The sequence below is a fragment of the Exophiala xenobiotica genome, assembly GCF_000835505.1.
Source record: "Exophiala xenobiotica strain CBS 118157 unplaced genomic scaffold supercont1.1, whole genome shotgun sequence".
NCBI lineage: Eukaryota > Fungi > Ascomycota > Eurotiomycetes > Chaetothyriales > Herpotrichiellaceae > Exophiala > Exophiala xenobiotica.
The window spans coordinates 4,443,679-4,455,504 of NW_013562494.1; the positions used below are offsets into that span (position 1 = coordinate 4,443,679).

Below are 11,826 nucleotides of genomic sequence, written 5' to 3' on the forward strand. Positions count from 1 at the left end.
GGGGCTGATATGTATGTTGCCTGTGCTTGGGACTCTTCCCTGTATCCTTTTATCGTGGAGCCACCGAAGCCTCAAGCACCACCCTGCGGACACGCCACGTGACAAGAGAAAAGGGGTCGACGACTTCTCACCGCCCACGTGACCCGCTGAGACACGGTGTTTCTGCCAACTCCTGAATATTGTGCAATTCGAGGGTATATCGCATGCAAATAAACTTGTAATTGTTCTTTGACGCTTCGTTTAATTTACAGCCATCTGGGCGCCTCTTCGCACTCCTTGAGGTGAATAGCTAGTTGAGGATTTCGCAGACAAGATGAAGTCCATCCTCAACCTGGCCGTCCTCCTCTTCCTCCTGCCCTTCTCCTACGCATTGAAATTCGAACTTCTCGCACAACCGGGTCACAGCGCGAAGAACGAGCGATGTATACGGAATTTCGTCACGAAAGATACTCTCGTCGTTGTCACGGCGATTGTGAGCGGGAGCAGAGGGGATGGGCAGATGGTTAATATGCATGTGCGTGACCTGGTCTAAGGAGTCGGAGCTGGGTGTCAGTGGAAGGCGAAGAGAAGGCAGAAGATGGATGCTGACAATTGTTGTTGTTCTTCTAGATCAAAGATGCTGTTGGCAACGACTATGGCCGACCGAAAGATGTCGCAGGCGAGAAGAGGATGGCTTTTACAAGTCTGGCGGACACTGCGTTCGATGTGTGCTTCGAGAATACCTTGGTTGGACGAAGTATACTTCCTGCCAGGCTCTGCATCAAGCAGCCGGACTGACATCTTGCGCAGCGCATCTGCAGAACCCTTCGCGACACGTCGAACTCGACATCGATATCGGAGCGGACGCACGAGATTGGTCGGCAATTCAAGCCTCCGAGAAGCTGAAGCCCGTCGAGACGGAGCTGCGACGGATAGAAGAGTCAGTCAATGAGATCGTGCAAGAATTGGAGTACCTTCGGATTAGAGAGCAGAAACTCCGTGACACGAACGAGAGCACGAATGAGCGAGTCAAGTGGTTCGCCCTGGGGACGATGGGAATGCTGGTCGGACTGGGAGCGTGGCAGGTCGTGTATCTGCGAGCTTATTTCAGGTATGTGATGACTCCCCATTTTGGTGTTGATATCTCTTTGGGGGTTTGCTGCTAATCCTCGTATCCAATTTAGGTCGAAGCATCTTATCTAAAATCTTCCTCGGCGGGGGTACAGCATTCTTGCCACACAAATAATCGGAAATAGCATGCAGGTTGAGGACAAAAAGCAATGATGATCATTTGGCATGATCTATGAAGATTCCTTTTGCTCCTACCCTTGAGATCAGGAAGAAGCCTTGAGCAACGATTCGGATAGGTGATGCTCCTCCTTCAGGCTGGAAACGCTCTAGATCTGTGAAGGGACTTGAACTCTGCTGCGCGGCCAGTCAAACCTGTCCCACACAGCAGCGAGACCCGAAAACTATTGAACAGGCCGTCATGTAGTCTGGGTGTTCGCAAGCACGCACTCAGCTTGGCATACTCACCAGTCCTCGCCGGACTCAGCTCTTTTGTCCTGGCATGATCGGCATTACACGTGTGAAAGAGGCGAAGCAGTTTGCTGGAGGAGATGTGAAACTAGATGGAAATTTCTCCATTACTAAAGGCAGTGAAGGAATTCTCAGATGTTCCCTTCACTTTCGTTAGACCTTTCCCTCTTTCATATTCTCCCTCCATGTCCTATTAACGACTCGTCAAACCACATGCTGACGTTTTAACATCCCTTCACCGAACCTCCAAGCCATCGGCAAGACACGAAGCGATGGCTAATGTCAATCCGTCCACCCCTAATCAAGCTCCAGGCAACATGAAAAGCGCAGCAGAGCTGTACGTCAAACCCGAGTCTCTTGAGGCTTTGAGAGCCTCCGCTAACAATACCACCTCGTTTAGCTATGCCGCTGCCGATATCATTACTGTCAATGTTGGACCAAACAAAGTGGCCTACGGCTTACACAGAGGCATCTTGGTCTCCGGGTGTCCTTTCTTCGAAAAATGCCTGCGATCCGGAATGAGAGAGGCGCAAGAAAAGACAGTCAACCTACCTGAGGAGCAGACTGAGGCTTTCGACATATTGGTGCGCTGGATGTACAGTGGGAGAATTGCCCTTGGAGGAGCCAAACAGCAGGAACGCTTTATTGACGCCTATCTGCTTGCCGACAAATTCTGCATGCATGCCCTTCAGAATGCGATCATGGATGCTCTCCGAAAGGCTTGCAAGCCCTTTGACATCTGGCCAGAAACCCTGCATTGCGTGTGGAAAAATAGTACGGGGAACTGCAAGCTTCGGAAGTTCTGCTTCGACTTTGTTTATTTTACTCTTTCCAACCTCCGCATCTGGCACGGAACGCATTTGTACATTACTGCCTCGAAGGTTTTCAGAGAGCAGATGGACGAGCTGATGCAATCTGGCAGCCCAGTGATGAATGCGTTGTTCTGGAAGCTTGCAGATTCTGGAATGGAAAGTAGTCGGATGACGGGTGAATTGGGTCTCAATCCAGCTTCATTGTCAGGGTGTTTCTATCATGCCCACAAGGATGGAGAGAAGTGCAAGTCGTCGGGTTGAAGGTATGGTGTCTTTCCACCACATTTCCTGAGTCATGCTAAGCTATTTGCAGGGGCGAACCGATTGGAGTATCAAAGTGCATGAAAGCCATCACCTGAAGGATACCTCAACCATCTCATCGCAGACGGCGGGTTCCACGAAGACACATCTCACACTTCGAACCAGAGATAGCCTTGTCCAGCTAAAGCGAGCGTGTATTGCAACGTACAAGAGAATCTCATACCGTCGCGCCTCCTAGAATGCCAAGTAAGCACACGGAGTTCATGTAGCTCCTCGACACTAAAAGGCGAATTCCAGAGTATGATGCATCAACCTTCGGATATCTTGGCTGCGTGCCTTAACCTCGTACTTTCGAGACTATACTTGACCTGCAGGGTGGCGCTCTTTGCCACAACCATACCGCTGTTGCCGTCCGCAGGCTGGGCAGCCAGTGGATGTTTGGCTAGATGGCAACGTCTTCACTGTCACTGCCTCCAGGTGTTTAGCGCGCAGCCTCGCCAAGCTGTGTCTGCGGTCTTATGCCACTGTCTCTCAATCCCGATTGACATTTGCAGCGGAAGACTCGTTCGAACCTTCAGCACCTCTTCAACTCTGTCCAGACGCAGGTGTAACAGCCATGGCTACCAAGAATAGATGTTCTCGGCCCCCATTGCCCATCCGCTTCCAATCAATCGGCCAGGGGCCAGGACAGTTAGTCACTTTGGTCACCACCATCCTGATATTGCCGCTAACTACGGCTTCTCTACAGTTTTGCCCGCTCCCCGATGATCACGGTCTATGTTGGCGAAGAGAAGACGCCGTTCTATATCCAAGAGGAGGTCTTACGGTCCCAGTCACCTTTCTTTGACAAATGTTTGAGCTCGTAAATTGAAGAGCAACACAAAGACGGTCGAACTTCCCGAAGATGATCCAGATGTCTTCGAGCAGGTCGTGGCTTATATGTACGGAGGACTACTTGGTGCTGCGAGTCCAGCACGTGGCGACTGGAAAGTTATCGTTTCGGCATACATTCTTGCCGACAAATTATGCATGCCCAGGATTCAAAATGCTATCACCGATAAACTTCGTTGGTCAAACTACTTGGGTCTGATTCTGGCGAGGCCGAATACAGAAGTAGTGGTGTGGGTTTAGGAGCATACCGACGACGACTGCAAGCTTCGGGATCTCGTCTTGGATCACCTCTTCTACGATGCCATCTACAACCTCAGCCTTCACAACAGATGCGATGATACCGTGAAAGCTGTCGCTCCAGCGCTCAACGAAATCGCTCGGGCTGGAGGTTGTTTGGGCCAGGCAGTAATGCAAAGATGGATTGATGCTGTCGTCAGGCTAAGACACGATGGGCAGTGGCTACCGCCGAATCCGACAACATATATTGGTTGTAATTATCACGTACAGGGCCAAGGGGGAAAGTGCATGCGAGTAAAAGTCTCGAAGTCAAGACAACGACTGCTCCTCCATGCATCCATCAGCATCGGACCTGGGCAAGACTGTTTATGACCAAACTTATTGCAATCAGAAGCAGGACAACCTGCGTTTTCTACTACAGTTCAAGTAGCTAATACTGAACAATCATTGATCCATACCTTATTGCTAAGTTACTACATCGTGATGTATTTGATGGAGATGAAGTAAGAATGTGTATCGAGGCCAGGTGAAGGCAGTACCATTCACTCAACGGTGGTACTGCCTTGAGTGATTATCACCCACCGCCTCCACGCAGAGGCACACCAGATGTTCGCAGTGCGCAGGCAGTTCGAAAACTACCTTGATCAGCTCTGCCCTGTTTTCTACATCTACCCAGAGGTTGATCACTCCACTCAGTGTCTCGACCACTACCATTACTGGATCCATCACCGGTAGGTCCTCAGCGGACGCTCATTTCCACATCCTCGGGACCAACGCTATTCTCATATCCGGATTCAAAATGCCTAAGACGGGCGATGGAGCAGCTGCGCAAGGAGACGAACAGGTCAAACAAGACGACAAATTGTAAGTCCGCCCAATGGCCCATACATATCCTCAGAGACGCTACTAACACTCTATGCTTTTCAGCTTTGCCTCTTCAGTAATCATCACAGTCAGCGTCGGCACGGGCAAACACAAGCGAATTTACAACTTGCATGAAGATGTCCTGGTTACACAATGCCCTTTCTTCGAGAAGTGTCTTCGCTCAGGTATGAAAGAGCAAGTAGAACAAGCCGTCAATCTTCCGGAGGACAAACCCGAGTCATTCGAAATTGCGGTTAAATGGATGTATGCTGAAAAGGTGCCGACGAACATCGACGACGTCCGCATTGGGGCTGCGTACATCCTTGCCAACAAACTCTGTATGGCAGAACTTCAGAACGCGCTTGTCGACCAGTTTCGGGCGATCTGCAGGAAAGGTTCGTTCAATCTACTAAGTGCTGTGACTTGGATTTGGCAGCAAACTCCAGAGGGTTGCAAGTTGCGAGAAGTGTCCTTGGATCAGCTTCACTTTGCAATCCTCAAGTCCCCAGCTTCGTACAAGAAAGCCGACGGGTTCGAGAAACTGAAGACCGGCGGCAAATTGGTTACTGAAATGTACTGGAAAAGTGTATACCAGAAGCAAAGCGCAAATCCGGCCTTTCTGACAGGATGTGTCTACCACGTCCATGAGGATGGCAAGAAGTGTACATAATTGAAATGCTGATCCCGGTGGAAGCCCAGATCTGGAGAGAGGTTGTGCATGCACTAGGCAAGATGATGGCGAGCACGTGCACAGCTACCAGTGGTCATGGTTGGAAAAGAATGATAGTCTGGATACAAGCTATCAAGTTCATCGACATGGCCCATAATGAATTCAACACCTTGCATACTAGCACTGGCTTTCTTGATATTCTGCCCAAGTGTACTTGTTGCGCAGACGTCTTATCTTATGCTTTGGTCGTTGTAACATATTTTTCCCCAGCCTCAACATTGTCCGCGTTATCCGAAGACCTCAGCAACCCCGCGTAGAAGCGGTGGTTGCTGCTGAGATTGTCCTCCCCTGTTTGACTCCATTGCACAATGCACAAACTTGACGATATTGTGATCAGACATCAAACATCAAACAGCACTTTAGAGGCACGCCCATTCTTTGTGAGAATCCATCGCTAGCAGTATGGATATAAACGAGGAGCACCCCATTCTCACGGAAACAAGACTCTCAGTTTCAGGCGGCACAGTCGTGACTGCGCAATTCAAATCGGAGATCCGACCAGCCTCATGTCCGCTCGGGCTCTAGGCGTCACTCTCGGCATCATGGATACCGGGCATGGGAGATCCCTAATGGCCAATCCATGACGACTACAAGGCCAACGAGGAGCATCAGCGTGCGAGACTTCTGTCTAGGCTTTTGAGAGGCGATTAAAGGCTGAGAAGAGTCGTCTGATCGAGGAGGTTGTCTACTAGACATTATCGGGGCTTGTACCGGCTGTACCAGCTGCGGTGGTTTTTGTGCGGCGGATGCTGTGCTTGTGCTCAGAGCTCAGAGCCCATGGCTATTGAGACTGCAGCGAGTGAGTGTCTTGTGGATAAGCTGCGCCTGCCTTGATCAGCTTGACAGAGTGCATACCAGCCATCCATTCGATATCGACAGCTTAGGTGATTTACTCGGATTCCTCCCGCCTCGCTTTCACTCCTTACCAGGCCGCGCTCGAATTCTGTGCATCGCGATCCGATCCCACCCTTCATGTTGCATATATATACCACTATATTCCGGCTTGTTGCTCGCAAAGTCGTGCTGACCTGTCGACCCTGTCAACATTGGCCTGCCTTCTCAATCTCGCCAAGACAAGGCTGCACCCCTTTACAGCCGCCGAATTTTATCAGGCCACAAGGCTAGGCGTAGTGTTCGACTACGACAAATGAGGAGACCATACACGATAGCGTTTCCACTGTAGAGACTTACTACAGTTAACCAGTACCGCCTCAACGGATATTGTTCTTTCCAGTGGATTGCTTGGGCTTTCGGGAGCGCACCAGACACCACCGTGGTGTAGTACTCTGGTAGTCGTGATACCAAAGCCGCCGACAACCAGGGTGAGGGACGATTAGGTTATTAGGAAGAGAAGAGAGCTCTTCCAAGGCCTCCACCGACTTGTCCGTCTTCAAGAACATTGCCGGGAAGAAACCGTAGCCTCAAAAGAACCATGAGATAGCGAGACGCGGCAAGTAAAGGAATCTAATTTGATCTATTTTGAGTAGGGTTCGGGAGCGACACCCTCGAGGATAGCTTTGATCCTGAGGGCCAGCTTCTTGGAATGATATCGGCCGTGCTGCAGAGTTCCAAGCATGAGCCACAAGCCGGGGACACCGCTAGTCTTCCACGCGGTGTTGAGCTCCCCCTCTTCGTCCATACCCCAGATGGGATTACACCGATCGGCAACCTCGTCACCGAGAATGTTGCGGACGGAATCGATGGTGTTGGAGAATCCAGTAGCCAGGACGACTAGATCGTATTTCTGCTCTCGGCCGCCGTTCAGCACGATGCTGTCTTCTGTGAAGCCGATCGGGTAACCTTGTTCGACCTTGATCTTGCCGTCAATGATGGCCTTGCAGGCACCGGCGTCGAAATAGAAGCCACCGTTCTTGGTATAACCGAGAGTGTGGGAACCAGTGTCACGTTGACCCCTCCAGACTCTGAAGCCTGCTGCTTCCATCTTGGCGATCAATTCGGCGTCGGCATTCCAGATGTCCCGGGCCGTTCGACGGTTGAGCTCTTCGGCAGGACCGACAGGGAGGCTGTAGTTTAACCGGTCGGCGGTCTCCAAGTCTGGTCTTTGATGGTCTTTTGGCTCGTAAAGAGGAGCGAGGATCTGTCGGATATAGGGTCAGTATTGGATACTAGTACTCCTTTTGCATGTTGGGGGCAATGGATCGAATTCCTTACCCTTGGGACAGACTCATCCAAAGACATCAGATACGCAGGCGACCTTTGAAGGAGCGTCACGTCGATGTTGCGACGTGCGAAGTCATATGCAGTATCGAAGCCCGACGAGGACGTTCCTACGACGAGGACCTTTTTGCCAACCCACTCGCGAGCCGAGTCGTGTTCGGTAGAATGCCTAATAGTACCCTTAAACCTGTCCATACCAGGGATATCCGGAACGAATGGGACGCCGGCGAGCGAGGTGGCCATGACGACCTGCTTGGGATGGAAGGTTCGAGCGTAACGATCCTCCTTGGTTCCACGTTGAATGGTGATCTCCCAATCACCCGTGGGACTCTGCGAGGCGGCAACGACGCTCGAGTTAGTCCATGCGGTTAGCTCGAGGGCGCTTGCGTACCACTCGAGCCAGTCACCCATCTTGCCAGCCGGAGTGTATGTCGGCCAGTGGTCTGGGTAAGGGAGGTAGGGAAAGTGATCGGCCCAGTGAGGAAGGTGCAGAGAGAGATACTCGTATCTGTTACGCCAGTTGTCCCCGATACGGTTATTACGCTCCACGATAAGGGTTCTGACGCCTAGCGCTTTGAGTCGAGCAGCGATGTGAAGACCGCTGATGATAGCTTAGTAAAAGTAAATCCTGTCGACAATACGACTCTGGAGCAGGGCAACTCACCAGTGACCACCCCCGATTATGACAACTTCAGGTTCGACGCCTTCCAAGTTGTCATCCTCGATTCTCTGGTGGTGCCAGGACTTGTCTCCGATCATGTGTCCATCCGGGTTGGGCACCTCCGGATGACCGTTCAGGCTCTCGATAGCGGTATGCAATGTCCAGATCTTGAAGCCAGCTCTGGTTTTGACAAGATTCAAGACGCCACTCGCACCGACGAGGTCCGTTTCAAAAGAGTACACGATCTGAAGCCAAGCAAGGTCTGGGTATGGCCGCTGGATTGATGGAGCTGGGTCGATTAAATTGTAGTTGCGTGTGGGTGTACGAGGGAAGAGGTCAGAAGCGGCCTTTTCGATATTCTTCGGAGTGTTGAAGGAGCGGTAGTCCCAAGTGAAGGCCACCTTGTCCCTCCACACCCCTGTTATGGTCAGCTTCGTGTCTCAGCACGGTTCGTTCTCACGAAACTCGCCAATCTCACCACTGTACAGAAACAAATCCGCAAATGCTTTGGAGTCACGGCTCTGAATCACCTGTTCCAGCTGTTTTAGAAACTTCTCTGCGACTGCCCTTGGATTCGTTTCGTCATCTTCAATGAAATCGAGCACTTCCAAATCGTCGCCGTGGGTTGGAAGTGGAAAGTTGTACTTGAAGGCGTACATGTAGTCATCGGCGACTGGGCCTTTCGAAGTATCATTGCGGTAAGCGGTTGGCGCATTTTTGACCTTGAGGAGCTGTTTTTGAGCCACAGGTTCCTGGGCCACAGTCTCGTAAATTGCAGATGGAGCCATGATGGTTAGGCGACATCAGTAGGAGATCTTGTAGCATTGGGTTATGTTATATATACTTCGTTCTGTGGTACTGTGTAACTTAGAAGTTATGTCTTCGACTCTGTTGGTGAAGGATGGACGTATGAGGAAATTCTAGCCCGGAAGGCGAGTTTCTTTCTTGGCTGTTTGTGTCGGCGAGATTATAGGCCACTCCTTTGCCAGCTGGAAGTTTTACTATACCTATGTATGCCGTTGTGACGGTCACCACCTGCATTCCCAACCACAGTACTATGGTAGTTGGGGTTACATGGTAAGGGGGTAGCAATCGCCGAAGCCTGCCTAAAGTGGATGTTGGCGAATTGTACGTATTTTCATACCTTGACAGAGTCTGACCCACTTCCACCAGCCTCGCCGAGTATTCAGAGAACCCCGAAGGTGCCAACAAGCTTGAAGCGGGAGGTCTACTGAGTTCCCAGGATGTCCTGTGCAACCGGGAGGAAAATGGTGACGAACTTTTCATGGTTCTCCGTACAGAATTTCGCCTAATTCAACGCCTTCAAGGTCAGTGTGCAGAGATCCATATAAGATAGCTACGGTGTTCACTCGACTTGGTTCCAGAGGCATTTTTCCCGTCGATAGCATGACTACTGCGCAGCCCGGCAGGGTCACATTTGCCGATGGACGCAGCATTCCAGCCATTGGTCTTGGTCAGTGGTCATCCTTGCATGCTCACCCTCATTTGTGCTAACGCGTTCATAGGAACATGGCAAGCCCCTCCTGGCGAGGTCGAGAATGCCGTAGCTACCGCATTGCTGGAAGGTTATCGGCATATCGACTGCGCCCTCATCTACAAGAACGAAGCCGAAGTGGGTGAAGGCATCAGGCGGTCCGGTGTTCCACGGGATGAGATTTTTATCACCTCCAAACTGTGGAACACCTTTCACCCAAACGCCGTCGAGAGTTTGAGGAGTCGCTACCGAACGCTCAAATCCAGTAATGATACATTTCATGCAGAGCTCTGCCCAGCCCCCGTCGCAGTCTCAAGTCTGCGACAGCAGAAACTCCGGCCCAGGATCATCGTCCTCGCTCTCAGAAGTATGACCAGATAGTGGCACCTTCTTCGACACAGCCTGCTGTCCAGAGTCCGTGCCAGTGCTCATCTTCATATCCGCTATCCCAGTAACGGACCCTCCAGTTCCACGAGCGCCACTCAGGCCGCTGTCGTCCTTCAGCTGTGGCTTTCCCTTGTCCATGGCATTCCCAAACTCTCGCACCGTGTCCTCTAAGCTACGATTACTCTCCTCGCCAGGACTTCTGGTCTCAGTCCCAATTCCAGGGCCAACAGCATCAGTCTCCTCCAAGCCGCCACTTAACAAGTCCTTATGTGGCTCATCGTGCTCCTCTCCATCGTGCGTTAGATTCTTACTTCCGCTGTTCGAGTCTCCATTTGCCAGCTCTGTACCAGTTTGCAAGGCATCGCTGGCCTCCTGGAACGCCAGCAATTCCGCCCCGATCGCACAAGTCAGAAGCCTCCATCCTCTCTCCTCTGCCTGCGCGAGGGCTTCTCCCAGAAAGTCAATCAAGGCGTTCAAGCTAGACTCGACCATCCCTATCTGCGCTTCTTCACCTCGCGGCGTCACAGTCACGCCCTCCTCTGCATCGAGCCATGCTTGGGACTGCGTCGATCGTGTCGTCTGCACTTTCACATTTTTTTCAAACTCCCGAATTCGGTGCGTGACTTCCCGCCAGAGCTTGCCGCCTTCTTCCAGCGCAGTCCTTTCATTCTCAGCCTCCGCCTTCCTTGAGTGCAACATCTCTAACTCTCCGGTCCACTGCTCCTGCGCCATCTGCAGTGTGCGTCGCTCTGGCTTCAGATCGTACATGCCACGGTCAGCCCCCACACGTAGACTCTGCGAAACAGGTAGTTGTCGCAGAAAATGCTTGATCTTATTTTCGTTGAGGGTCAAGGCTTCGCTATAGGAGCTCAACTTCGAGTCCTTTGAGCTTTCGAGTTCCCGGACCTGGTTGAGCAATTGTCTATGCCGGTTCTTCAGCTCGAACAGCACGGTCTCCAGGTCCTTGATTTCTTTCTCGACGCGTTGAACTTCGTTGCACAAACCTTCAGCCGTACCCTGTTTTTGGATCTTCTGTACCTCATCATTGAGCATTTGTTCTCGGGTTCCCAGGTCTGAAGCTTGTTTCAACGCATTGTTCCTTGCCACGACTTCGCGGTCAATTAGCGTGAGCTCATAGTCTTTCAAAGCGGCGAACTCGGCCATGGAGCGGGACAGGCCACGGCGAGCGTCTCGGAGTGTCACTTCCTTCTTCTTCGGCTGCCGTATCGGTATCGTTCTCAGCCCTGATACCGATCTAGGAGACGTAGTAATAGATGGGGTCGGCGTAGGACTATCGATTGACGATGTGTCGCCCGTAGGGTCTGTGCCGACACCGGCGCTTAGTCCTTCTGACTGTGCGTCTAGAAGGCTTTGAAGCGTACGCTCGAGGTTCTTGGATGCTCTCTCGACAGGGAGGAAAGGGTCGTTGTGCCGTATGAGCGGGGAACTCAGCGACTGAGTGACATGACGGTTCGACGAAGGGGAACCATTGCGACTGCGCGAGGACGACGCGACGGATTCCTGCAGGAGTATGTTGGGGGGAGATCGGGGTGAACTGGGGCGTACAGGGTCGTCGTAGTCGTACTGGTAGCGAGTATTGCCTGGTGACGGGGGAAATATGCGGTCGATGAAGGACTTCTTCATGGCACTGCCCTTTCTCAGACCGGGTCAAAACAGCGTACGCTACAGGGTTGGTAGCATAGATCATGACAGTAGGCAATAAGAGGCCGTCCGCGCAGTTCGTTTGCGCCTGGCAGCGCAGCCTGTTCAGTTTGTCATGTGTACATGGTAT

At 51.8% G+C, this 11,826-nt stretch overlaps 5 protein-coding genes across 5 annotated transcripts; 3 read left to right on the forward strand and 2 right to left on the reverse strand.

Annotated features, from left to right (window-relative positions):
- Positions 1-313: 313 nt before the first annotated feature.
- PV05_01748 (endoplasmic reticulum vesicle protein 25) lies at positions 314-1,182 on the forward strand (the record flags this gene model as incomplete). Its single annotated transcript, XM_013466779.1, has 4 exons — positions 314-514; positions 610-736; positions 790-1,090; positions 1,164-1,182. 4 exons carry the CDS (start codon positions 314-316, stop codon positions 1,180-1,182), a joined length of 648 nt encoding a protein of 215 aa, XP_013322233.1.
- A 608-nt stretch (positions 1,183-1,790) lies between these two features.
- PV05_01749 (uncharacterized protein) lies at positions 1,791-2,835 on the forward strand (the record flags this gene model as incomplete). Its single annotated transcript, XM_013466780.1, has 2 exons — positions 1,791-2,593; positions 2,644-2,835. One exon carries the CDS (start codon positions 1,791-1,793, stop codon positions 2,589-2,591), a length of 801 nt encoding a protein of 266 aa, XP_013322234.1. The 3' UTR covers positions 2,592-2,593; positions 2,644-2,835.
- A 1,683-nt stretch (positions 2,836-4,518) lies between these two features.
- On the forward strand, positions 4,519-5,253 carry PV05_01750 (uncharacterized protein; the record flags this gene model as incomplete). The annotated part of the gene is made up of 2 exons (XM_013466781.1): positions 4,519-4,583; positions 4,647-5,253. The coding sequence occupies 2 exons, from the start codon at positions 4,519-4,521 to the stop codon at positions 5,251-5,253; spliced, it is 672 nt and encodes a 223-aa protein (XP_013322235.1).
- Positions 5,254-6,787: 1,534 nt separating this feature from the next.
- On the reverse strand, positions 6,788-8,940 carry PV05_01751 (uncharacterized protein; the record flags this gene model as incomplete). Its single annotated transcript, XM_013466782.1, has 4 exons — positions 6,788-7,411; positions 7,486-8,092; positions 8,156-8,570; positions 8,631-8,940. The coding sequence occupies 4 exons, from the start codon at positions 8,938-8,940 to the stop codon at positions 6,788-6,790; spliced, it is 1,956 nt and encodes a 651-aa protein (XP_013322236.1).
- An 898-nt stretch (positions 8,941-9,838) lies between these two features.
- On the reverse strand, positions 9,839-11,805 carry PV05_01752 (uncharacterized protein). Its single transcript, XM_013466783.1, has one exon. The coding sequence runs from the start codon at positions 11,676-11,678 to the stop codon at positions 9,960-9,962; it is 1,719 nt and encodes a 572-aa protein (XP_013322237.1). The 5' UTR covers positions 11,679-11,805; the 3' UTR covers positions 9,839-9,959.
- Positions 11,806-11,826: the final 21 nt, after the last annotated feature.